Source organism: Lytechinus variegatus, chromosome 9, assembly GCF_018143015.1.
Source record: "Lytechinus variegatus isolate NC3 chromosome 9, Lvar_3.0, whole genome shotgun sequence".
Lineage (NCBI taxonomy): Eukaryota > Metazoa > Echinodermata > Echinoidea > Temnopleuroida > Toxopneustidae > Lytechinus > Lytechinus variegatus.
The window spans coordinates 12,711,698-12,739,207 of record NC_054748.1 but is presented as its reverse complement, the minus strand read 5'-3'; the positions used below and the strand labels follow the sequence as shown (position 1 = coordinate 12,739,207).

The 27,510-nt window shown below is 35.0% G+C and overlaps 1 protein-coding gene across 1 annotated transcript; it reads right to left on the bottom strand.

The window, feature by feature from the left end:
- Positions 1-1,652: 1,652 nt before the first annotated feature.
- Positions 1,653-27,289, bottom strand: LOC121421497 (elongator complex protein 4-like). The gene is made up of 10 exons (XM_041616226.1): positions 27,109-27,289; positions 17,743-17,778; positions 16,387-16,508; positions 14,889-14,990; positions 10,116-10,246; positions 9,497-9,590; positions 8,456-8,635; positions 6,863-6,971; positions 3,164-3,270; positions 1,653-2,146 (listed from the first exon to the last, which is right to left on the bottom strand). Exons 1-10 carry the CDS (start codon positions 27,248-27,250, stop codon positions 2,009-2,011), a joined length of 1,161 nt encoding a protein of 386 aa, XP_041472160.1. The 5' UTR covers positions 27,251-27,289; the 3' UTR covers positions 1,653-2,008.
- Positions 27,290-27,510: the final 221 nt, after the last annotated feature.

Below are 27,510 nucleotides of genomic sequence, written 5' to 3'. Positions count from 1 at the left end.
TCAAGATTATCAATGATATCTAAATGATTTATTTCATACATCAGACGGCACTGAATGACAAATCATGACAGACCACCTAATTCGTCCGCATGACGAATTAAATTCTAGTTTATCATTATTATTATGATTATCATTGTTATAATTATTATTATTATTGGTAGTAGTAATAGTATAGCAGTAGTAGTAGAAGTAGTAGTAGTAGTAGTAGTAGTGTAGTAGAAGTAGTTAGTAGTAGTTAGTAGTAGTGGTAGTTAGTAGTAGTAGTAGTAGTAGTAGTAGTAGTAGTAGTAGTAGTAGCAGTAGTAGCAGTAGTAGTAGCAGCAGTAGTAGTATTACCCACATGTCCCTTCTAAACCATTTTTATCCACTCCTCACTCAGAACACTGTCTCTTTTTTCTTTCTTATTTACTGGTAAAATATATTATACAATCAGAGATTTCTCCTTTTAAACATTTATTCTGTTTTTCACTGAACTGTTTTCAAGAGTTGCTATTAATACAGATAATTCTGCTTTTGTTTAATCTCTAGCTTAATCCTATTACAGTGATGTCACAAAAACAAGTTTGTTTTGTGTCTCCCATCAGCTGAAACACTCACTTGAGACACAATTAATTTACCAGGGCCCTGTTGCACAAAAGTCATTAACTACCATCGTAACAATGCTCAACAGCCAATCAAAATCAAGGATTGCAAGAAAGATGCCATTAGACTAAAAAGTAAATTTGATTGTAACCTAGGGCCCTGAATGACAACCAATGCTGGAGTAAATGGGCACATTAACTGAACTCATTTTGATTTAACAAATCATAACAATGATTTTTTAGTACAAAAATCAATGCTAAATGAGTATTCAACCAAAAATCATATGAAGCGAGACCATGTAAAGTGAATTCTTCTAATTGTTTATAATCCAATCAAGACAGGATCTAGTTTGCAATGCAGATATCAGCCTATATTTCTCATTAACCCTATCTTGGCCGAGGGGGGGGGGCTTCAACAATTCATGCAATATTTTGTGCATTTTTTTTACCACGCCACTTACTGACTTTTTACTTTCAAGTCTTGTGCATCTTTTGAGACCAATTTTGCGACACCCAGGTACGCAATTCTGAAATTACCGGTACACATTTTATAAATGAATGTCAGACCCAAAATCACTAAAAAAAAAAAACAATGATTTTTAGTACAAAAATCATTGCAAAATGAGTATTCAACCAAAAATCATAAATGTATGATTATTTTTAATTTTGCTCGTCTAAATGAATCTATTTTAAGCTATTCATGATTGCAATAAGAGTCCCCAACAAAGTAAATAATAAGAAGTTGCAAAAACAATATAATACATAAGAAATTGATCTGATATTGTATTTTTTTCATGTTTATTTGCTAAGAACACCACAAATAACTTTTATACCAAAAATTAAAACATTTGGAGCTTTATTTAGGGAGGTATGGGAAAAAGTATGATTTTGCATACTGATTAAACATAAATTAGCATAATCACTTACTAGCACTTTGCATGACATGAATTATATAATTTTGGAAGAGTATGTCCCAGTCAACCTGCATGCAAATTTTCAATGCAATCACAAAGTTGACAGTCAAGATCTCTTGGGAGTCTCGTAAATATTTCTTGAATGTCCTTTTTTCTCAAAAAATCTTGTCAAGTTTCTGCTCCACAAGTAATGATACACAGTTAAAAGCTGAAGGCAAGGCATATCTTGCTTTCTTGAAAGAGATTTTGAAAACTGCAATGTCAACAAAGTTTTAAAAAATGTTGCTCCGCAGTGCACCATCATGCACTGCGAACACTAGAGTTCATTGCAGTTTTTATCAACAGGATCTTGAATTCTTGAAAGGGCATTGAAAATCACACGCTCTGACATATCTTTGAATTTCAGAAGTCTAGTTTTCACATCAAAAGTGATAACGCACAGATGACTACCAAAGCCCAGGCATTCCAAGTAGCTATATCTTGATCTCTGCCTTGATATTTGTCTCCAAAGTCTCAGAAATCAAGTTTTCTCTCTGTTAGTGATGATGAACAGCTGAATGCTGAAACTGAGGCATTCCTAGCGGCTTTTTTAGCAGGATCTTCTTGAGATCGACTGACAGTCTCTGAGAGGTCTGGGGGAAGATGAAGCTTCTGAAAAAGAAAATAAAAATGAAAATAAAAGAATTATAAATCAATCAATACAATTATGTAAGTTACCGGTAAGCCAGCTTATTCTCTAACCCAATGGTAGACATGTGGCCATGGATATTAAGAAGTAAGCCCTCAATAATGTGTTTTGGACCATATATGTTTATTCAAGATAACATGTGACTAAAGATTTCTACTGATGTGTGCTCTGGCATTAACCCAAAAACTTAAAATCCCCCAATGACTCTACTCTGAATGGAGTCAAGGCTGAAAGTTAGAAGTTGCTAAGCCTCTGAAGAAAGCTTTTTCACATCGGATTTACACACATGACTTAGGTCTGGGCCTTAGACCAAGGCCAGCTATTCTTGGACTTTACTCTATGAGACAGTGTGAATCTACTAAGTATTAATCATTAAAACTCATTCTATCCCGAGTGATAAAAAGCATCTGAATAATATCACATTCCCTATAATAATGAAACCATAGTCTGGATAACATAACATTATACTCTTAAACTAAAGGGGATGATAAAATAGTTCATCCCCCCCTCCCTGAACAATATGTTCACTGCTTGCAGTACACCAGTATCTGAAACACATTCAAAATGTTACAGTCCTATTCTACACTTTTCTTTCTCTCATATGTTCTTTCAACTTATGTGTGTGTATGTATGGACATGTGTTTGAGCTAAATTTGTTCTTTTATTATGCCAAGGGCATTGCTATGTACAGGTAAGCACATGTCAATTTATGCACACTTAGATCCATGAATCAATGCATGTTACAAAAGAAAGAAAACAGCTGATTTCACATGGAAAAAATAGTCATTGTGTATTGCCTACTTACTAATTAACACTAGAGGGGAAAGAATTGTGGGACATTTAAATGTCTTCTATTTCATCAAACAACAAATTCTATCCACTCTCAATGTTTGTGTTGTTTTTTTTCTGGTATATGTTTCAATGATTCCTTCCTGCATTATTTATTTTGAGTGGAAGAAATGAAAGAAAGTTTGACGCACCTCGATGGTAAGTTTCTTCCTACGTAGTTTGAATGCCAGATCCAGAGAATCAGGAAGATAACTGGTTAGTGAATTGAGTCTTGGAAGTCTACGAATATGAAATAAACCTGCAAAACAAAGTCAATAATTTCACCCATAATTTTCTAAGCAAATGCTCATATGGGCAATTCCACAGGTTGGTGGACATGAGCTTAAAAATTCAAATTCAATATTTTCTTGATTTTTTAAATACTTTATGTCCTTCATACATGATAGTTTTCAGGAACAAGAAATAAAAAGTTTATTTTCATATGTATACTTTGGAAAAAAATTGCAAAAAAAGTTGTGTCTTCCATTCTGTACCAAAATACAAGAAAAATATTGAAAAATGAAATGTGTCTTATTACCATTTTGTTATTGCAACAACATACCACTTCATATATTTCTGAAGTTTAGAAGAGTCAAATTACTTAAAATACACAACAGCTTTTCAAGTAAATTTGTAGTAGGGGAGACCGGGGTTAGTTGGAACATGGGGTAAGTTGAAACATTGTAATTTTCTTTAATGCCTGTAAAATAAATTTATGCAATACTGCCCTTAATTTATTGTTATTAATAATACAAAAGTTGTATTATTATAATAACAATGAATTGAGGGCAGTATTGCATATATTTATTTTACAGGCGTTAAAGAAAATTACAATGTTTCAACTTACCCCATGTTCCAACTAACCCCGGTCTCCCCTACTCATTTAAAAATGAATATTGCAACCTGCTCAGGTGATGTAACATGAGTAACCAAAAAAAAATGAATTTGTTTTCTGAGAGAAAAATTCTTCATAGTTAATTGGTGGGATTTTAAATTCTCTTCCTTCAAACAATCTTTGACACAGTGATGACTATCAAAATCATTAAAAAGTACAATTTTTTTATAAAAATGATGAAGAAAAACTGTAACGTGAGTAACTTTGTAACGTGAGTAACCATCATGTAATCTGAGTAATCAGTAGAAATTATTCAGTTAGGTAACATTTTCTGTGGTATGTCAAGTTTTAAGTCTCATGGTGAGTTGTGAAGTTATTTTTGATTAATTAAAAGCAAAATGAGGGTACATCTCTTTGATGTGACTCTTTGTTCATCAAAATATCAGTGGTCATACAATCACACAAAAAATTGAATATTAGTAGAAGTATTCACAATGCGAGAGTGCATTAGTAAGACTTGGTTTCGATTAACCAAACTTTAAAGAGTGTTCAAACAACACATTGAATGCCCTTACCTGTAACCCTCTCTAGGCCAGGGTATTTTGGGAGTTGATATGCCCGGGGGGTGGGGGGCCCCTTGAGATCTCGGCCATTGGCCCCACGATCACGTCGAAAATTTGCACGCAGGTTGTCTTGGACATCTACAATACTATACAGTGATTGACTTCTTGCAAATTGGTATAAAGCGATTATGCTAATTTATGCATAATTAGTAAGCAAAATCACATTTTTCCCTCCTACTCCCTAATAAAGCTTCAATTGTTCCAATTTTTGGTATAAAATCTCTTTTTGATGTTCCTAGCAATGAATTTTACACACATTATTGAATTTTTAATGACATGTGTGTTGTTAACCATACATGGACAAAATGTAACATGAGTAACCGTAATGTGAGTAACCATATTATCTGCACCCCAAGTAAAAACCGTGTGTTCTTTATTTTTGTAATTAAAAGTTTGTCTCCCTAATATAATTCTTTGAAATGGATATAATCAACTTTCATAAAAGCCTCGTAAGAGGAGACTTTTCACTTATGTCGACTTTTCATTTTATGCATGTCCAAATCATGTAACGTGAGTAACCGAGACTTTCCAAAGATTTGCCAGGAGCATAATAAAATTTCCCAAGTTTTGTTTTCATACAAAGAATAGTCAGACTGTGTACTTTGTTGTGATAAGGAGATGTTTAGTTCCTATCAATAATAATGGAGTTACAGCTCCAAGTATGAGTCAAGGTGTCTCCAAATGTAACGTGAGTAACCATGGAATAGCCCATATGTAATAGGGAGGGAAGAGGAACACAGTTTAATGCAAAATATCTCAGAAAGCCATTAAAAAAAACCCTTATGACCTCTATGAATGGTTGTTTCTAAGCATTGCTTGTAATCCGGTAAATATAACTTTTAAGAATGACTGAAACTATTACAAACTGCATTTTATCCTAAATAATAAACTGCCATTTTCCTGAATGATTTTCAATTTGGCATGACAAAAGAGTGCATCCCTCTTCCCCCAATGAAGAATTATTCATGTTTCGTTATAAATAAACCAGTTACACTTCTTCTTCGGTGCATGTCAAAATTCTACGGTATCTATTGATCCAATCTTGATGGATTCCAGTCTTTGCCAGTACAGGATAAGAAGGAGAAGTCTGTCCTGCAATAGCTTTGTTTTAGCTGTTGAATATAGCTATTGATAATCACGTATCGATTAGCAAAATCTACACTGTTCAAATGTTTGGCAGATTTAGATTAGACACTTGGGATAACTCGAATACTCAAGTAATAGTAACAAAATGACAAGATAACAAGATGTTATCGATGTAATTTGTCAAAAATGAAGAATGATTGTATCACATTCACAGTTAAACACCAACCTTAAAGAGGTTTGAAAATTTTGATCCCTCCGGCCTTGCCATTGATACACAATGTATGTTGTATGCATAGGTGTATATAACACTATGGTTGCATGTCTGTGTGCTTAAAACAGAAAGTACACACACAAATAGCTGACTTGAGCAGATATGTGATTGGACATTCGATGGCTAATGAAACTTAGTTTGGAAGACAAAGAAGAAGCCACGTGCATTCCCATTATTGAAAGGTACCGGTAATGGGAAAGACTTCAGAAAACAAATTAACCCTTCCCTATCTGCATGTGTGTGTGACAGAGAGAGAAAGATAGCGGTGGGATCAAGAATTCTTTCATATTTCAAAACAATGCAATCTGCAATCTGCCAAGCCCCTCCTCCACTAACACAATCAAACATGCGCCATCACCTAATTCTAGTTGTCGACTAGTTTCCCAAAATAGACCCAGTAATAGGTTCAAATGATAAAAAATTGTAATTTGAGAGGTACTAAATGAAAAATATTTTTAACATCAAGGGCAGTGCCACAGGTGGAGTATTCTGGGCATGGTGTGGGCGATGGATGAAAATGTTCAATAAGTAAAAAGCCACCACATGGGTGTCTCAAAGAATACTTCACGAATGAGTTGTTTACAGCTCTAGACGTAAATTGGACCCAAGACTGTATGCTGATTCATTCATATGCAAGGGTGTTGTACTTGGAGGGATGCATAATACAAGCATTGATTTAGGAGAGACTTTTATTGGAACAATTAAGAGAAAGTTTTAATCACATTTCACATAGTTTCTTTTGAAATAGAAATCAAAGAGGGGGGGGGGATAAAAGCTTTACTTTCAATTATGACAATACTCTGGGAGCTCTTAAGTAGGTCAACTATTGGCTAGAAGACATGATTCCCACCAAACAATCAAATGATTTGATTGTTTTTTTTTCAGGAAATAATCAAATGGTAAAATTGACATTTGTTCGAGGCCTATTCTTAATTTTAATAAAATCTTTTGCTGTCTATGTTTTATTGGACAATAGGTAGCCTGTGAAAACAACTTTGTTTTCAGAAATTATGAAAATGAAACCCTTTAAACTTACCATGGTATTCTTTGTAAACTGGATTAGTCTCTTTATCAGACCCTGCAAATGATTCAAGTCTGATAACAGTATCACAGAGTCTCTCTATTCTTCTAACTTTACTTTCATCCTGCAAATGAAAAACCCATTAATTTATTTCCCACTGTTTATGAGAAAACATACAAACTCAGTGAATCAAACAATATGAATATATACATGGCACAGACATGGCAGAAAAGAAATTGACAATACATTAACTACAAGCATCAATTGGCTAATTGAGCATAGCAAGGGCCTGTCACATTTAACCCTATTAGACTGGGATATTTCAACGCCTAAGAAAACACGGGGGATGCTGATTCAGCTCCCCCCCCCCATATGATCTCGGCCATCAATCGCACGATCGCGATGAAAATTGGCATGTGCTTTACTTATGGAATAATCTACAAATCTTCATGATCAAATTCTGTGAAAAATGTCAATGCTTATTGATTATGCTAATTAAGTAAAATAAAAAGTTTGCTCAAATTTACTAAATAATGCCCCTACAATGCTAATTTTGGGTTCACAGGCTCTTTAGAGGAATCTGATCTAATGCACTTTAAAAAAATGTCAATATCACATTCAAATAAATGTGATGTTGAAAATTATAATGTATTTTATTGCTTTCTATATTTCTTAATATGTATCTTCTTTGTTTTTTTGCTTCTTATTTTTTTATTGTGTTTTTCAATTAAAATTGTGAGGGACTTCCTTTTGACCGTAACAAAGATAGAATTAATTTATTTTACCGGTAATCAGCATAAGGAAAAATAATGACACATTTATAAATTTTAGCTAAAAACACTATTTGCATTGGATTTGTAGACAAATTCACATTTTTTTGGGTCTGAATGCACTTAGGAATGTTGTGTAATTTCGGAACCATGCACCTTGGGGTAGCAATTGTGGTCTCAAAAATTTCAAAGTAATATGTCCGTGAGCGATGCGTTAATAAATTTTGCGTGGCAGATTTATTGCGAAAAGTGTTAAGGGGGGCTGAATCAGCCCCCCCCCCTTCCCCCGGTCTTATAAGGGTTAGATGCACTCAAAAATCGGTCACAAGTTTGTTATATGCATGTTTCATTGGCTGAAAATCAAGTTACATTTGATTGTAACTCTTCCTGCAGTGAGCCATTGACCACAAAGGGATTGTTTGAGTAAACAGTGTACTGCATGGTCAACAATTATATTCAATGTAAATACAGGTCAGTTTTACAGTTACAAAAGTAATTAAATTGAATTATACATGTAAATATATACTTAACAGTATATGAGGCAACAATGACCATGCACCATGGCCTACATAAGATAGTCAATTGGTTGATAAAGTTCAAATTGAAGAATCAATGATATCACTGTCATTTTAACATCACAAAGACAAAACAAAATATAGGCAAACAGGAATCACATTCACTTGCACAATATCACTACTTCAATATCATTCTTGGTCTATGGAAATTTGTACAAGTGCTAAAAAGCATGTAGAAATGGTTAGTATGTGGTGATTCTACACCATATAATCAACTGCAAAATGGATAGGGGATAGAAACCTACCTAATAAAATCAATTTACCTGATATAAGTGTGTAGGTATAGTGAGTACACATACAGCTAATGAAACTCTTAATATCCCTCGGAGTGCATGGAGAAACCTACACAAGGATACAGTAGATTGCTGAATTGAGTTGACTTCCCACAGGGGCGAAGCTAATGAGTGGATACCTAGTCTAAGAATGTTGCGATTCGTCACACCCTATGAGAAGCAATGCAAAGATAAAGGTCATTTGGTCTATACCATTTTGGTCTACGTTCACTTTGGTCCCAATCCACTTGGTCTAATTCTAGTTAATCTATGCTCATTTTGTCTCTATCCACTTAGGCTTTTGTCGTTTGGCATATTTACTATTTCATCTTATTCCTATTTATACTCATATACCAAACATTCACTAGGTCTATCATTGCTTACAATTAGTCTATATATGAATTAATATTTCATTTCACAATATTTAAAATAATAGTAAATAAGTAAAGTGAAAATTAGACCAACTGCACAATAGATTAAATGACATTGGGTGATATTTTAAAAATTAACCCTAAATAGATTGGGCTATTTCAACACATATGAAGACTCTGACTAGGGAGGGGGTTTATTCAGCCCACCTCCCCTTTTGATCTTGGCCATCTCTCAGCCATTTCTTATGTATTTCCATGTTTTTGGACTTTCTTTTTTGTAATTTCAGAACCATGTACCGGGGTCGCAATTTTGGTCTCAAAAGTTGCCCGAGACTTCAAAGTAAAAGGTTAGCGAAAAACATGGTAAAAAAAATTTGCACAGGATATTGATAGCAAAAAATGTCAAGGGGGCAGGCAGAATCGGTCTTATTAGGGTTAAACCTTGGTTTACCCCTAGTCTAAATTAGATGTGAGGATTTCCATTAGCGTAAATAAATAGTACTGATTGTGTGTGTATGTACCTTGAAAGCCAAAATTATATAGAAGTACAGATTCATTGATGTGAATTATTCTAACTATTGAACTACCCAATGGATTCGAACTCTTTTTATACATCTATAAGAATGAAACATTGGCTTTAAAGTGATTTGTTTTGAATTACCTGTGATTTAGCAGCATCTGCGGTAAGGCTGTATCCACCTTCAGTAATCTCACTCTCAACTTTACTGAATAATCTCTGATAGGCTGGATTAATACTAAAGAAAAAAGAAAACATCAGCAAAGAAATATTACCCTGGAATAAAGTTGGTTTTAACAACAATATAAGAATGATTGAAACATTAGTGAAAGTCTAGCAAAAAAAATCAAAGAAACACTTAGTTCTAAGTTGTTAATTCTAAATTTTCTGCAATTTAGCTTTCAAATTAAAGAGCTGATATTGAACTTTTTAGGCCTGTGATTTTTTTGTTGGAATTTTTTATATCCCTGCCAAATGACTTTTTGCTATCTTTTCTTCAAATTGTTTTTGTTCACTCATGCATGAATGTTAAATTATCTAAGTTATTTCAAAAGAAAGAGGGGACTCTCAGCTTTACAATGATATGTCATTTGTCTATTGTATTTGTGATTAAGTTATGGCAAATCACCAATAAATCTCGGTTTCGTTTTTTCCTGGGATGCACTGTATAATTTAAAAGGTCAGGAACTTTTGTGTTCAATAGTACCAAATCAGCACTCATCAAAATCTTGAATGTTGACATTTTGTAGAAGGATTTAAATACCTGTTATCATGATGAGAAATCTTTTCAGATGGAAGATAGAAGCAATTTGTTTTGACAGTGGTCAGTCTTGATTCACCCATTAAACGATTGAGATCATAGCTGTGACCAAACTGCTGACCTGTTTCTGATAACTGATAAAGAGAGGAAACAAAGGTGTTCTTAGTGAGTGGGTATTCAAATGTTTTGTTTATACTCTGTATTGTTGATCCACTTTGTCTATTATGCTGTAGAGAGTCCAATTCTTGGATTGTAAAAATAGACAACCATAACATGTGATACATAGCTAACTAAACTGATGGTCTAATTATCAGATGATCTGTAACAACCATTACTAAACCAACTTGGTCTACTATCAATTTGGTCTAATTACTGTTTAGTCTAACCACCACTTGGTCTAATAATCAATTGGTATTACAGTCAAGCAGTCAATTGCCAATATACCTACAGAGCTTAGATTACATGATTACCCTGCCATGGTTCACAAAATGGTGTTTGATCATTTCAAAAGTTTTATGCAAGAATTGGGCAATGCTATGATGCAGTACACTAACATAAATCTGTATGTTTACATTAAATAAAATTATTCATTGACACTAGATGCATTACATAAAACTAGTACTTGAAGCATACTGGGATAATGAGGAGCTACTGGAAGAAAGACTAAGGTCATGTTTCACAACATTTATGGTTGATTGTAAGCTGGAAGTCAAAGATTATATTTTTCTTCAAGAAATAATTTTTTCTGTGATCATTTTGTTAAAAGGCGCAGATAATGAAATGAAGAGAAAAATATTTTGATAAATAAATGAAAAGGGAAGGTGAGAGACAGACAAAAGGAAAGGTACATTTCACACATTGAAAAAATACAAAGAAATTTGCCTTAAACATATATATATATATATATATATATATACACACTCAGCAAAAAAAGTTCTTGGACACTTATAAAAGTTAAAATATTCCATATATACACAACAAAAAAAGTAAGTCCCCCCCTAAACAAACATCAATAATTTCCGAACCAATGTGAGTTTTTGATATATTTTTACATGAGCGTGTAGGTAATTTTATAAGCTACCATATGAGTAAATGTTGTGGATGTATCTTACGTCATGCTTCAGTGAGCACCGTCAGAAGGCAAAAATGTCACTTTTCAAAAGTCACAAGCAAAATATCACGACTTTGATTCTATTGTATTGGAACTAATTCCACATTCTCATCATGAAAACTAGTCAGAAGGCTTGAAAAGGGTACTTTCTAAAAGACGATACAACTTTTTAAGCTAAATTTCACGGTTGAATAAACTCAAGTCCAAATTTGCTATAATTGGATTTTTACACATTTTTTTCAAAAAAAAATGCTAGAATATGATGACAGTTATTTTCGGGAAGACTATCTCCAACAATATTCACCGTTTCACGGTTCAATGAACATTTATTGGAAACAAAAAATGCGATTTTCAAATATATCGTAGGCAAGTATTGCTTCATTTTTCTAACTGAAAATGATCTTTTCTCAACTTTTTTGTTATGTTCATGACCAATTAACATGCTTCAATGATTCAAAGGTGTCAACTTAAACATTTACGCTTGAATGAACATGTGGAATGTGATTAGCTCTTTTTTACGTTATTGGAAACACTTCAATTTGTAACTATGGATATCTGTCACACAACTCCTTGCACAGTTCATTTGATTTGATTTTCATGAAAATCCCGATGTTTAATGCATCAGTGAGCACACAATATTCGAAAATTATGCAAATGAGAAGAAAGTTCAAGGCCTTGGCCCCACTCTCTTCCGAATCGAATGGTTATTTTGGTGTGTGCACATTTTGGATAGTGTTACTCTGAAGCCATGTGCGAAGTTTCATTAAATAACTGTTGGCAGAAGTAACAAAAACCGTCCATGAAACAAACCCTCATTTCATATTTGTTAAAATTTTGACTTCCTCTCTCATAGACTTGTGTACATTATGGGTGCATATGTTTAAGCATACGTAAACCCCTTATTCAATATGGTGGAACTTTTTTTCAAGACTGTCTTTAGCAATGTCGTTTGGCAGTAATGTTTATCAACCTAGGGGCAGAATTCTGTGCAAAAATGAAATCGATTTGCTTGTTTATGGATGAGTGAGCACGCATCAAAGTGGGAAAATTGGTATTTTCAATGACACAGACTCATTTTAAAGGGTAATAAAGTGAATATTGGGGGCAAATTTGGTTTGAAAGGTGTCTTTAATTGCTGTTGTTTTTATCATCCATCATTTCTATCACCAAACACTTTCAGAACTTTAGCCATTTCATGGTTGAGCGAGCACATTCGAAAATTTAGGAATGAATACTCTTTATACTGCATAAATGTATTCTTTTCCTAACAATTTCTCAGGATCAGTTGAATGTATGGACAGATCAGTGGTGGATCCAGAATTTTAAATGGGGGAGGCCTATAATCGGGGGAGCCATCAACATTTTCAAATTTTAACATGATCTAACAAGCTGTAAAAGATAATACCCCCAAAACCCTATGATGACACGTCACAATACAGGGGCCGCAGAGCAGTTTTTAAAGTGGGGGGGGCTGACCATGTCAAAAATCACAATCGTATTACATTTTTGTACTTGCTTATGGAAAAAAGTGGGGGGGGGGCTGAAGCCCCCCAGCCCCCCCCATCCCCGCTTCCGCGGCCCCTGCAATACATCGTGCTCACTCAACCATGAACATACGATATCAAAATTTGGTCTGAAATGGTTAAATGATGGATAGTAAAACAGCATAACACTATAAAGTTCACCTAAAAACAATTTTTGCCCAACTTTGTATTTGCACAATCTGAAAAACGACTCTTGTGACTTTCAAAAATGGTCATTTTTAATTCAATCTTTAATTACTCATGCATGACTCAACCAATCAATCTCATTTTTCCCCTGGAGTTGCTTAATGAGTGTATGAAACCACCCATGAAATATCATATCTCAAAATTATTTGGTTCAAAAGTTACAGCAGTTTGATTTAGGGGGGACTTACTTTTTTGTTGTGTATAGATATTTGATTAAAGGCAAATTATTGTATGTCACCATGACCAGGCAATATTTCTCTTCCAGTATGACATGACATTTTTATGTGAACAGTCATGCATGGCTGGTTACAGGCATTTTACAATAGCAATGTCAGTAAAAGAAAATTGCTAGCAAACGATCAGTCATTCTTTCAGTTGTGAAAGTTTGTTTGGCATAAATATCCATTAAACGATAAAAGCAAACTTAAAGTCAATACCACTCTAATAATGAAGAGAAAGTTATCAACCTTGGATGCATCACTATTCCACTGGAATTTTAAGTCAAAGTTAGTCAATGAACAAAATTCCAAACTTCAGTATCTTGGCATAAGCAAAAGAAAATTATCGTTATCCTCCTATCTCCTGCAGGGGTGGTGGCCCTAAGTCGACCACTCCTAGGACAATCTTTTATTTCATTAGTAGCCAAAGACCGCTGGTTCAAATTTAAAATTGTTGTTGGGGAAACTTGGAAATATTGAGCCACTTGTCTAAATGGCTGCCCAGACTGCAACATTCCTATTGCTTTTGCATGCTCTTGGTTGGGAAGCTTCATCTTGAAAGTGAGTGTCCAAATGATCCATCTCATTATGCAGCTCATGATGCATCCCTAAGCATTCAATTCAATGATAAACGCATGTTGAAATTGCTGAATGTACGCCTACAGGATGGCCATGATCATTAGCATTTGAATGGTCCATTTCTTGCAATTTCTTTTTACTGACATTGCTATTGTTTAAAGCATTTAACCACCCATGCATGACTGTTCACATAAAAATTTCATGTCATACTGGAAGAGGAATATTGTCTGGTCATGTTGACATACAATAATTTGCCTTTAATTTAATATCTATATGGAATATTTTAACTTTTTTAAGTGTCCAAGAACTTTTTTTTGCTGAGTGTATATGAGCTCATTTGCAAAATGGGTTAGGCCCATTTTTCATCAAATTTGATTTTTTTTTCTCAATGTAAATCTTTTTAGTAGCTCTAAGACGATACCAAAGAAAAGTTGAAATTCCCATGAAAAGTGAACAAAAATGGCAAAGAAAAATCTTTTTCTTCCAAAGGGTTTAGGTCCATTTCAGTTTGGTTGCAAAAGGGATTAGGTCCACAAATAATTTTTTTTAAAGAATATTTTAAAAAAATATGAAGACAGGTAGATTTCTATTATACCATATTTTATGTTCACATGGTATGGTATCATGAAAATTTAGTTTCGGATAAGAATATTGCAATATGGGAGTGGACCTAATCCCTTTCGCAACCAACCTCTTCTGAAGAGCTCATTTGTCAAAAGGGGTTAGGTCCATTTTTCATAAATTTTATTGTTTTCTGTCTCAATACCTTATTATTTTTAGTCGCTCTGATGTTACCAAAGAAAATTTGAAATTCATATTAAAATGTGAATAAAAGTAGCAAAGAAAAATCACTTTTTTATTCAAAAGAGATTGGATTCATATCAGTTTGCTTGCAAAAGGTGTTAGTTCCACAATGATAAATTTTTATCAATATATGAAAAAAAATTGAAGACAGGTAGATTTATTTTACACCCAATTTTATGTTCACATGATAGGGTAGTACATCATGACAATTTAGTTTCTCATAAGAATATTGCAATAAGTGAGAATAAAATCATTTTTCTCGAAATGGTCCAAAGTTGGACCTAACCACTTTTGAAACCAAAATCTTCATATAGAGAGAGAGGGGGGGATATACCTGATGTTGTGGGAGGTGTTGATATCTCCATGCTATTTTCATCTTCTCTTCATCCATTCTTTGAGTAGTCTCTTTGTCATCATCTACAGGATGAGGCAATGCCTGAAATAATAATAAGAAGTTGAATGCCTATGGCTGTCTCGCTTGCATTACACGATTTAATATACATGTAGCAGCAGTACTGACTTTGAAAGATAAAAAACATCACTTGATTATTTAAAGTCTCACCTGATTTTGCGATCACCCTCAAGTCATATCCAAGTATTCACATTTCAAAAAAATTAATCTTGTTTATGATTTCAATATTGATATCACAACATGGTAAAAGATCACTGACACTAAATGATGTTTGACCTTGATCACGTGACCTGTAAACTATGTCTAAGTTTCATTAAATAGCTCTTCGCACTTTCAAAGTTATGTATGAACATTTCAAAAATTTAACATAGGTTAAGAAACATTGACTACATGTATTAATGAGCTCCGACCTTAATCATGTGACCTGAAACTTGTACAGGATGACAAGTGATCATTGATTTACCTTATGTCCAAATTTCATAAACTAGGCCCATATACTTCTAAAGTTATAATAACATCTGAAGTCATAGCCTTTTGTGAAGATTTTATGTTGAAGACACCCACCGCGTGCAAAGGGCAGAGATCTATAGTCTCACTCTGCTATGCAGGCGAGGCAATAATAATATAATAATCACTATTTGTATGTGTTTTTCTCAACATCTTTATGAACTGATTTACTGAGCTACAGGTACTTGACTAGACTTATCATGAATCAATAGTGCAAGATAGATAAAGATAAAAAAAAATAGGATTACAATGATAGAACACAATATACACCATCAAAATATATGGGAAATATGTGATGGGCCCTGATTAAATGATCCACTTGTTCACTGTAACCACTCTACCTGTGGGGAATCTACATGTAGATCTACATGTATGGTAAGCCAATGCAGTACACACTCAAAAAGTTCATTAAAATATCACTATTCTAACCAAACATACTAATTTACTTACAGTTGCAATTTATTTTTCATTAGTAACTTGGGGATCAGAGCGCTCAAAAACTTGAATTTTGAGCATATTTTTGTATACTCTCTATTGGTGGAAAGTAATATTGCAAGAAAATTGTCATTTTCAATCTCTATTTTCAATAAAGAAACAATAATTAAAAGAATCAAATTTACTTATTAAAAGAGCCAAGTTATATGATGAATAGCTGTAATAGAACTGACAATGTCAAACAATCAAGCATTTGTCCCATGGAAAAAGAAAATAAGCCAAAGATTGCCAACCTTATTTTGCCACACGGGGATTAGTAAAAGAAAACAAAGTTACATTGGTCATTGAATACAGTAAGTGGTTCCACCCTCCTTAAGGAGTTGCTCGTTAAAATTAGATTGTTAGCACTAATAGATTGTTCATAGGTATGGTAATGATTGCCCATGTATCTTGTCTCATAGGCAAAACGTTATGTTACCTTTAGCAAATGTTTTGGCTGCTCTTCTGCACTTGCCACCATTAATCCATGTCCACACATTACCCCTTCAGCAAGAAAGTAGCGAAGCAGCAAATTAGCATAGCTTCCAAATGTATCCTCCTCTAAAATGAATAAATGATAGATGTGAGTCTGTTGAGTTCGAATCTCTTAGGTCCAGGAAATTCTCTTTGATTTAAATGTGTACATTCAACAATGGCAATGCCATGTAATAGATAGGGATACTTTTAAAAGCACTATACTTAACAATTTACAATGTAAATATAAACAGTTTGTGCTGAATTTAATAGGCACATTTAATACTGTACATATGGTAAGGTGCCCAAAGTCTGCGCAGTCCACCTTGTCTAGGCAAATCAAATTAAAGAATATACGCAACAACCACAAATTCACACCTGAAATACATAGATATTCATTGAGGTATCTGATTAAAAATGGTGAAAAAATAATGAATTTTTGGCATTTTATGTGGTGGAAAAATATGCAGCCTTTCTCATCAAAATCCCTGAATCATGTGTAAAGTGAATGGGTGCGCAGACATGGGGCACCATTGTTTTGTTCAATCTAAAAATGACTGTCCGAGGATTTTTCCAAGAAAATCATTTCTTTCAAATTTTCATGAGATTTTTGGCACACTTACTCAAAAAGAATATCAGGAACATCATCAACTGAAAACTTTTGTGGAATAAAAATAAAATCATGTTTAATCTTAAGTTAAATTTTAGGTGCGCAGACATGGGGCTCCCCTTCATACATACATACACAATGAATCTTAAGGCCACCGCACACCTTACGACCCGACTGGTCGCCGACTGGCTTGCGACTGGGTGAGGGAAGATGAGTCGCAAGGCAGTCATAAGCCTCGACACCGCAAACCTTGCGATCCGATCTGCGACTCATGCATGCGCTTTTTGCCCTTTGGCATAGCATCTGAGAAATTGCGCTTACTACTGCGTATGCGCGTTGTTTATCATGATACGCTTTATGCAACTCTGCTGTCTGATTGGCTGGAGATTGGATTGAGCTTGCGATCCAGTCATAAAGATTCGACATGTCAAATCCTTCTGATTTTCCTTGCGACTTGTCTCTGACCGGTCTGCGACTCTGAAGCTGACAAGCGTTGTGACGTCACATCTCCCTCACTCAGTCGCAAGCCAGTCGGCGACCGGTCGGGTTGTAAGGTGTGCGGTGGCCTTTAGACAATTGTTTGAAAAGTACCAACTGTTTCCATTGAATTATTTCTGTTTCTAAAATACCTTATTCTACTCCTAAATTTAGAGATCCTTATTCTTCTAAAATCATTTTTGTTTAGATTGATAATAAAATGATTTTTCTGACCTATTAGAAGTACTGATCCAACCACTAAGCCTCCACCTACAGAAAAAACAAAACAATGGATAATGCACAACAAAATCAGGTCACACTAGAATTAATAGATAAATAGGTCTATTTCTGTCTGTGTCAGGGATATGCTCTGTTAAGACTTTGTCTGGCCCCGCGGTATGGTATCCCCTCTGTCATTACACCGATGATGGTCATTGGGTTCTGTAATAGTAGAGATTCGACCGACAAGTACTTAATCTACAGCGTCTATGGAGAAATGGGTGCACTACCAGACCCTCCTCAATAAATGCGTAATTCCTCCTTTTGATGGGCGAAAAGGGAAGCTATTATAAAGAAAAAATAATGAATAGAGTCAGCTTACCTTTCCAAAATATATGCTGGAAAATACCCCCTGGGGAGAGAGGGGGGGGCAGTCAAATGTATTGCTGTACACATACATAACCAAATTATTTCCAAACATCTCCTAAACCAAGTTTTTCTCTGTTTGCAAAATAACCCCTAACAAATTTTTCTCGGGCTTCATTTATGAAGCCATTACTTTGTTTACAAACAATAAAAACTATGCTAATTTTAATTTGAACAAATTATCTTTCACTAATTTGTGGTAAATACTCTAACGATCCTTAAGCAAGAAATAAATTGTTTTCCCAATCCCACTTGATTTCTTGTAGAAAGGCTCCTAAAGCTACCAACTCAATTTATAATGCAACAAATAGTATTTCCTGTACCTCAATTATGTTCATATTACTATAGGAAAATATGACAGTAAAAAGAATATAAGTTCAAAATTCCAAAGATTTGCTGGTTTTCTCTGCAATTGGTGACTTATTGCAGCCTCTGTAGAAAAAAAAATGGATAGGAATCGTTCGTCACTTTGCAATCACAGTTCCACACACAAGAATGCGCATTTTGCCACTGAATTGGCATGCGCGATGAGTGGTGCGTAGCTTTAGGACCCGCGTTGCCTTAAGACCCCTTAATACCATACACATTTTGGCCCCTGAAAAAATTGTCACAACCCCAAAAGTTTGTCTGGGGCCCGAACACTTCAGAAATGAGGAAAAAGCCCTGGTGAAAAAGCTTGGGGGGAAAACATATCCTAAACACATTTGGCTAGTCTAAAAATACCCTAAATAAGTTTAACCCTGCAATTGACCATTGACCAGTCTTTTAAAAACTACCTTTTTTAAATTGGTGTTTTTGATAACCTTAACGAGTGCACGTGTGGCCCACATCCAAAACTGAAAAAAAGAACACCTTTAAAAGTTTAAATGAGTTTTGTTGTATACACCTTTAAACGCGTTTTGTTGGTCACGCATGTGTACAGTAATATATTTGACTGGACCCCTCCCCCTGGAAAATACCAAATTTTTATGAAAAACATTCAGGATCAGCAAGGTTCTTGTATGGAGGGGAGCCAGACAAAATCTCAGCAGAGCATATTCCTGACAGACATAGACAGGTCTATTTATTGGTCTATATAATGAGATACAATCAAATCTACATGTACAGCGCATCCCACAAAAAACAAAACCGACATACCAAAGAGTCACATGGCAGGGGGGGGTTGGTATCTGAATTTAAAAAAGAATATATGTGTCTCATTTCAGGGCTAGGTCAAATTCAAAAGAAAACATTATTATTCTGATTAATCATATATACAATGTTTCCAAACATGCATAGAGGCACTCACACTAGTGCGAGTTTTGTATTAGTATAATAACCCTGCACGAAAAACCATGTTTGGCAGTGGATTTCTAACTAGTGGGTCGCGCATGCTGCGACACCATTCTGGCATCCACAACATGCGACTTGTATGGCTAGATGCGCGGCGGCATGTAATGATCCCTTGAGTGGTATGGAGGTCTAGGTCTTTTTTTTTATTTTTTGAATCATTATTGCTTCAACAAAATAAAAATTTCCGGTATATGAAAATATGAATCATGTACAACAAGATACATGAAGATACATACAAAATTATCAGCAAAAAGAAGATAGATTTTTCGTAAAATACATAGATAACTTTAAAAAAAAAAGCAAATCTCAATTTAGTTTAAAGTTTGTAAATTGGTAAAGTTCTCCAATGGCTGGCAGCCATCTGTTTCGAGCAGGGGCCACGGAACGGTTTTCAAAGTGGAAGGGGCTGACCATGCTAAAAATCACAATCTTCTTTTTCTTCTGTGTTGAATTCCTCCGTTCACCAGAGAACTGCAGGCCTTTAGTTGCAGTACAGCATGGTAAATCGTATGGTCATTTTTGCGTTTTTGTACACGGTTTTGGAAAAAAGTGGGGGGCTGAAGCCCCCCCAGCCTCCCCGGTTCCGCGGCCCCTGTCGAGGAGTTTGGGGTTGTTTTTTTTTCAATTTCTCCTCGTACACAGAAGGCTCGCAATTGTGCAGCCGCCATTAGGGGACTAACAATATTCATGAAAATATATTTAAAAAACTGGACCAAAATAGAGAGTATTACTCCGTTTTGGCCTGAACTGCACCAAAGCGGGAAAAAATAAACTTAAAACTGTTTTCGGGCTGCCGCAGTAGATCACTTTATCCTAGACCAAAAGCTTCGGTCTCTGTTTTGTTGGTTGTTCAGCTGAACTCCGTTGGCTTCACTCACCAAATACAGAGACCGAAGTTCTACTTCTAGCGCGATCTGTACAGGGGACTCAATGGCCATATGTTTATGTACTTAAGATCGGATAAAACAGGGAAGTGAATTTGCACGACAGCCGAGGTAAGTCACTGTTTTTGTTCCTTTCAAATTCATTTTTCTCTGTTTTTTGGCAAATTAATGCCAAGAGGGAATATAAATTTGCATTTTGGTCGAATTCATTTTCAAAATTTATATTCATTAAAGACAAAAATTGAACTTAGACTAAGACTAGAGCCCCGACAGGGGATTTTGCATTGCAAGTCCCCTAATGGTGGCTGCACGATAGCGAGCCGTCTGTGTACGAGGAGAAATTTAAAAAAAATGTTGAAAAACTCCTCGAAACAGACGGCTGCCAGCTGCATAGGTGGATCCAGGGGGCCCCTCGGGCCCCCCCTATTGAAAGAAGAAAAAGAAGAAAAAAGAAAAAAAAGGAAAAAGGAGGGAAGAGAGGAGAAAAAAGGAAGAGGAGGAAGACGAGTGAATAAATTAAGGGGAAGACTTGGAAAAGAAAAAAAAAATTTTCATGTCACTAGATAAAAATTTTTGCTCGCGCTTTGCGCTCGCATTGCATGTTAGGTGGTTAGGTGATTTACATATCTTGTTCAATATGGAGTTTGAATATTAAATTTGTAAGTCAATATACAAAACATAATTCACCTCGGTAATTGAACTTTCATTATTTAGTGTGATATACAAATTGATTTTTAAAAGTGCTCTGTAAAAATGTCAGTTTTATGGTCTGAATAATAACATTGTCTGCTCGCGCTGTGCGCTCGCAATTTTTGATATACATGTACCTATTATTTACGTGTATTCTATAATCTTTTCAAAATATCCCTTTCAGGTCTGATTTTAAAACGCATCAGCTAGCGCCGCATGCTGGCATTTTGATTGGCAAATTATGTATGTCTCAATATTGATTATAAAACAAGGTACTTAAATCCCCTTTGAATTCATGACAGTATATCAAAAAATTTTGCTTGCGATATGTGCTCGCATTCAGTGGCGGACCGTGACCCCAAGGAGACAAAGCATTGGGGGGGCACGGCATTGCCCCCCCAATGCTTTGTCTACTCCGGGTCATGGTCCGCTACTGCTCGCATTAATCGTTATAAATATACTGATGCATCCTATTTATAATCACAAAAAGTGCTTAAAATTTCCAGTTTTCAGGCCATAATATCGTCAGATTTCGTGCCCTCATTAGGCATTAATGAATAAGATATTGATTTAATAATTAAATTGTTCATTTTGTTTTATCTCGCGCTTAGCATGAGGAATAGTCATCATTTTCATATGATGACATGCATGTCTTAAGGATGTCCCGGTCCTTTGTTAAAACTCAAAGTAATTAAGGTAAAATACCAGCTCTTTATTAAGTGCGATCCATATCCACTTCACACTTTTCCTACCAACTGCTTGAAATATAGAGCTGAAACTGATTTTTTTTCAGATTGAACTATCACATAGTTTAAGCTCGCGCTTCGAGCTCGCGTAGATTTTCCTGACAAAAGATGTATTTAGAATGCTTATGTAGATTCTAGGTCTAAATATGCAACACACGCGCATGTTTATTCAGATACTCAACTTGTTCTCTATTTAAATTATTATCCAGTTTTGGATCGCAATATCAAACATTTTTTGATCGCATTTTTAATGTAGGAAAATTCCCTATTACTCATTCTTTTCATGCTTTACGAAAAAACATGAGTAGAGTTAGTGCTGCAAGTCAGGCGGCATGTTCGGGTTCGGTTCGGCAATTCTTTTCTGAACTTTGGTTCGGTTCGGGGTTCGGCAATAAATGCCAAAGTAAATTTAACATATAAAAAATAAAGATCGCCGACCCACAAACAAGTAATCATCAGGATGATCTGTCATATATTTATAATAAATTTTGTTTCTAAAAAGAATAGTTATGAAAAGTGTTGAACTTTCTTTTGTTTTAAACTTTAAACAAAAAATAACAGTCATTTCTACTTTCCTTTTTTAAATGAAAATTTAAAAAAAAAGAAAAAATATTGATAATGAGAGAATCAGGACAGAAACAGAATTACAAAGATCAGAATATTTTTTTCATGATTATTTCATGTAGCTATGATCATGATCGATTACGATTAGGCCTGGGAGTAAACATCGATTGATCGAATGGTTCGATTGGCATGCCGCCAATCGATTAGAAAAATTTACACTAATCAAATGTTCGGTAGATCCTGATTATGACATTGGGATAACTCGAATACCCAAGTAATAATAACAAAAACAAGAAAACAACGATGACAACGGTTTTTGAATACTTCATACAGGTTTAAAAATTATGTTACCGAGGTAATTTTTCAAAACTTATCAATGATTGTATCACATTCACAGTTACACACCAACATGAAAGCGCTCCGAAAATTTTAATCCCACCCGACCTTGCCGTCGATACACAAAATAAGTCATTGTCTGCGTGCACAAAACAATAAGTAAACACACAACCAGCTCACTTGAGCTGATTGGACCTTCGGATAGCCAATGAAACTTTGGGAAACAAAGAAGAAGGCAGTGGTTCCCTTATCAGGAAAGGTCATGACTTCAGAAATGAATTGACCCCTCCCCCATCTGTGTGTGTGTGTGAGGGAGAGAGAGAGAGAGAGAAAGATAGGGTGGGAGCCGGACAATTCCTTTCATGTTTCAAAACAATGCAACCTTTTTTATATCCCCCTCACACAATGAAAACAACATTCCAACATGCGCCCGTCTTCACCAGTACTTTCTCGACTAGTCTCCAAAAATAGACCCAGTTATACATGTAGGTTCAAATGATAAAAAATCGTAATTTTGAAGGTATTTCAAATGAAATATTTTGCAAAATATTTTTTTTGAAATACATGTGTAGCATCGTGGGCAGTGCCACAAGTGGGGGCGGAGACATGGTGTGGGCAAGGGATGAAATTTTTCAAGTGAAATGTTCCACTTGGGGTCAATCTCAAAGAATACTTCATGAATGAGTTGTTTACGTCTTTGGACTTTGCTGATCTGGGCTGATTCATTCATATGCAGGGGTGTGGCACTTGGAGGGATGCATGCATGATGCCAGAGTTGATTTAGGAAAGATTTTCATTGGAACAATATACTGAAAGATTTAATCTCATTTCATGTAGTTTCTTTTGATATAAAAATCATGGAAAAGGGGGAAAAGGGCCTACTTTCATTTATGCTAAACATGTGACTTTGATGGAGATTTCTTCATGGGGGGTCACCATAAATTAGGTCACCTATTGTGACTTAAAAGACGTGATTCCCCAACGAACAATCGAATCATTCGATTATTTTTTCAGGAAATAATCGAATGGTGAAAATGACAATCGTCCCAGGCCTAATTACGACGTCATTGCCAACGCAGCTTCTCAAATTGGAAAGTGTTGATCGGGAATGTCGAAACAGTAGACAAACAACCTCCACTCAACTGTTATTATACCAGTAAAATTCACATTCCAAAGAATATGAGTGTTTTAGAAAGTCCCTATTTTCTGAAAAGTGGTGAAATCTGGTCAATGAATTACTTTAAAAAGATAAAATATCAGTCCATTCTTGGTCCAGAAAGATCGACGCTACGTGACTTCAAACATATTTCCAACACGAAAATGAGTACATGGGACTGTACACTGTATTTTAGTGTTGTGAAATCACCCGGCATTGATCGTCAGAACTAAGACGGAACTGATAACTTATCATTTCATTTTCAGTAATTGACCAGATTAAACCACTTTTAAGAAAATATTGACAATGGAAAAACGTTTCAAGTTCGGAATACGAATTTTACCTGTATAATAGCAACCGAGAGCAGGTTGTTTGGACTTCCTGTTTCAACTTTCCTTACCAACCATTTCCGGAACATCGATCAGGGAACATGCGTTGATTTGGTTTGAATTTTTATATTTTCTGTTTTTTCACCCTCATTCCTTCATCTCTTATTTATTTATCTTTTATATTAATATGGAAATTTCAGAAGGTGGAATATACATACTTTACCATTACTTTGTCAGTCACAAGGAATTAATTTGTCTTGTCTTTTTCTTTTTTTAAATACAAAACAATTAAATGTACGTCCGACTACAGCAATACATAATTCAACTACACTTTTTAACTGAGCTAAGCTTAAAATGTCCCCACTTTTTATAAGGAAAAAAATATATTAATGTTTATAAAAAAATTGAAAATGATAAAAATTTAATCAAACACGAGACCGAAAGTGTCATACTTTGTCATTTACAAGGAATGAATTTATGTCTGGTTCTTTTTCTTTATTAAATACAAAATGATTAGGTCCGATTACGATCACGATCGATTATGGCAATACGTAATTACACCACACTTTTATACCGAGTTTAGCTTCAAATGTCCCCTCATTTTATCAAGAAAAAATATATTTATGTTAATAAAATATTCTTAAGTTGATAACAGTTCAATCAAACACGTGATGGGAGCTGTCATAGTGGATTTTAAAAATATATTGAGTGGAATTCTCTTTGTGCACAATCACTAACCAATATTTTTTTGTTTAATTTTATACTTAAATCTATGTAGTCATCGCACTTACGCATTGCATATTAACATTTTTTTTTTTACCGAACTTCTGAACCAGGCCTTGGCGTTCAGTTCAGTTCGGAAGTGCCAAGTTCGGTGAACTTCCGTTCGGTTCGGCTGCAGCACTAAGTAGAGTGTCCTGTTTTCAGGTCTAAATCTCAAATTTTTCACTCGCGCTTCGCGCTCACATCAATTGTCTAGTTAAATACCTATCCTGTTCACGATTACAAAAGTTGATTAGCATTTTACACGATTCTTTATGTAGAAATGTCAACAATTTTCAGCTCGCGCTCGCATTATTTGATTTTTAAAACTTGTAACGTCTTCATGGCTAATTGCAAGCAGTCTTTAACAGGTACCTTTTTCATCAGTTCATTTCTGATTGCGCTTCGCGTTCATAGTAATTATTCATTTGCATACAGATCTTTTTCAGGCTAACAAAAATTGCCCAGAATGTTCAAAAATTTTTGGAAAAAGAACATATGATTTCCCCCAAAAAAATTGACTTGCGCTTCGCTCGCATTATGTAAATGAGGAATATGATATATATCCATGCATATTCATAAGAATAACGCTAAGAAGTGACTACACCCTCAAAATAAACCAAACATCAGCTTCGAGCGGCCGATCGGGAAAAATATGGCTAAAAAAAATTCCGGGCCCCCCCTATTGGTGAAGGCTGGATCCGCCCCTGCAGCTGTCTAACTTTATCCAAACTTAAGTATGTTAGGTTAGGCCTAATTATTTATTAATACATATCTAGGCCTACTGGCCATGATATGATTGAGTCCCTGTACAGATCGAGTTAGAACTTCATGAACTTTGTCTTTGGTCTCTGTTGTTAGTGTTATCGGTGAGTGGAGCCAACGGAGTTCAGCGAAACAGCCAATAATAGAACAGAGTCAGAGACCAAACCATTTTGATTTTTGGTCTAGGCCCTAGCGTTTAAAGGGCGCCGGCTGTAAACGGCACACCAGCCACTTGTTCACTGCTACCATCTGGCCTGTGGAGAATCTACAGGTAGGACTATGGTATACCAATGCAATGCTGTATAGAGCACACACTTTAAAAAATCATTAAAAGATCATTTTTGTGACCAAAATTACTAATTTCCATATAGTTTTAATTTATTTTTCATTAGTAACTTGGGAATAATTTTTGTATTCACCAGAGCGCTCAAAAACTTGAATTTTGGGCATATTTTTGGGTACGCCCTCTATTGGTGGAAAGTAATATGGCAAGAAAATTTTCATTTTTTGATCTCTATTTTTAATTAAGAAAAAAATGATTTAAAGAATCAAATTTAAATAAGAGCCAAGTTGTATGAATAATAGGTGTAGGCACTCATTCAATGAACAAGGTTATAATATAACCTTGTTCTCAGTTATATCTCCATGTGTGACAAAATAAGGGTGGCAATGTTTGGCTTATTTTCTCTTTTTCTTTGGGGCAAATGCTTGATTTTTTTACACTGACAGCTTCCATTAGACCTGTTAATTCATACTGCTTGGCTCTTATTTAAATTTTATTCTTTATATCATTTATTCTTAATTAAAAATAGAGATAAAAAAATGAAAATTTTCTTACCATATTACTTTCCACCAATAGAGGGTGTACACAAAAATATGCCCAAAAGTCAAGTTTTTGAGTGCTCTGGTGAATACAAAAATTATTCCCACATTACTAATGATAAATGAATTGCAACTATATGGAAATTAGTAATTTTGGTCACAAAAGTGATATTTTAATGAATTTTTAAAGTGTGTGCTCTATACAGCATTGGCATACCATAGTCCTACCTATAGATTCTCCACAGGCCAGATGGTAACGTGGGTGTAGGCCTAATGGAAACTGTCAGTGTAAAAAAATCAAGCATTTGCCACAGAGAAAAAGAGAAAATAAGCCAAACATTGCCACCCTTATTTTGCCACACATGGAGATATAACTGAGAACAAGGTTATATAATTATAACCTTGTTCATTGAATGAGTGACACCAGCAAGCCACGCGAGCCGGGGCCAGGCAGGCAGCGGCCAGCGGCCAAGCCCATGATCATGATGATGAGCGCCAGGCGGATCCCGATCCGACTACTCAAGTCCGATAATTATCATAAAATCAATTTTAATTTGCAAATATAATACCTAATAAGTGATCTAGCGATGGAACACCCGTAGAAATAAGCAGTTGTCCATTATGGAGGGATGGCCTGGTTCCTCGCGCGGAAAAATTCTTAGATTTTCCACGTCTTTGAAAACTAGTTTTTGCTTCACAGGGCGCTGCCATTTTGTTTTTATTAGTTTCATCAAAGGCTAAATTATAAATCCCGACCCTACTTTAATATTTTTTAAATGAAATTAACAATATATCAGTTGAATAAAACATAATTGAATAATGATATATTGAATAAAAAATCAATAAAACATTAAATAATAATGATAGCTTGACTCAAATAATATTGAATCAAATGTAATTTCTTCACCCATTGTTTTTTAATTCATTAACCTGGAAAAATACTAGGCCTAATATTCGGATTTCTCTGCACT

Bases quoted from the DNA above. Each gene is read 5' to 3' on its own strand.
- LOC121421497 (XM_041616226.1), bottom strand. From the start codon at position 27,250: ATGGCAGCGCCCTGTGAAGCAAAAACTAGTTTTCAAAGACGTGGAAAA. The intron at 14,991-16,386 runs GTAACATAACGT...TTATTATTTCAG, and splicing joins AGCCAAAACATTTGCTAAAG to GCATTGCCTCATCCTGTAGA. The intron at 2,147-3,163 runs GTGCGTCAAACT...TTTCTTTTTCAG, and splicing joins GGAAGAAACTTACCATCGAG to AAGCTTCATCTTCCCCCAGA.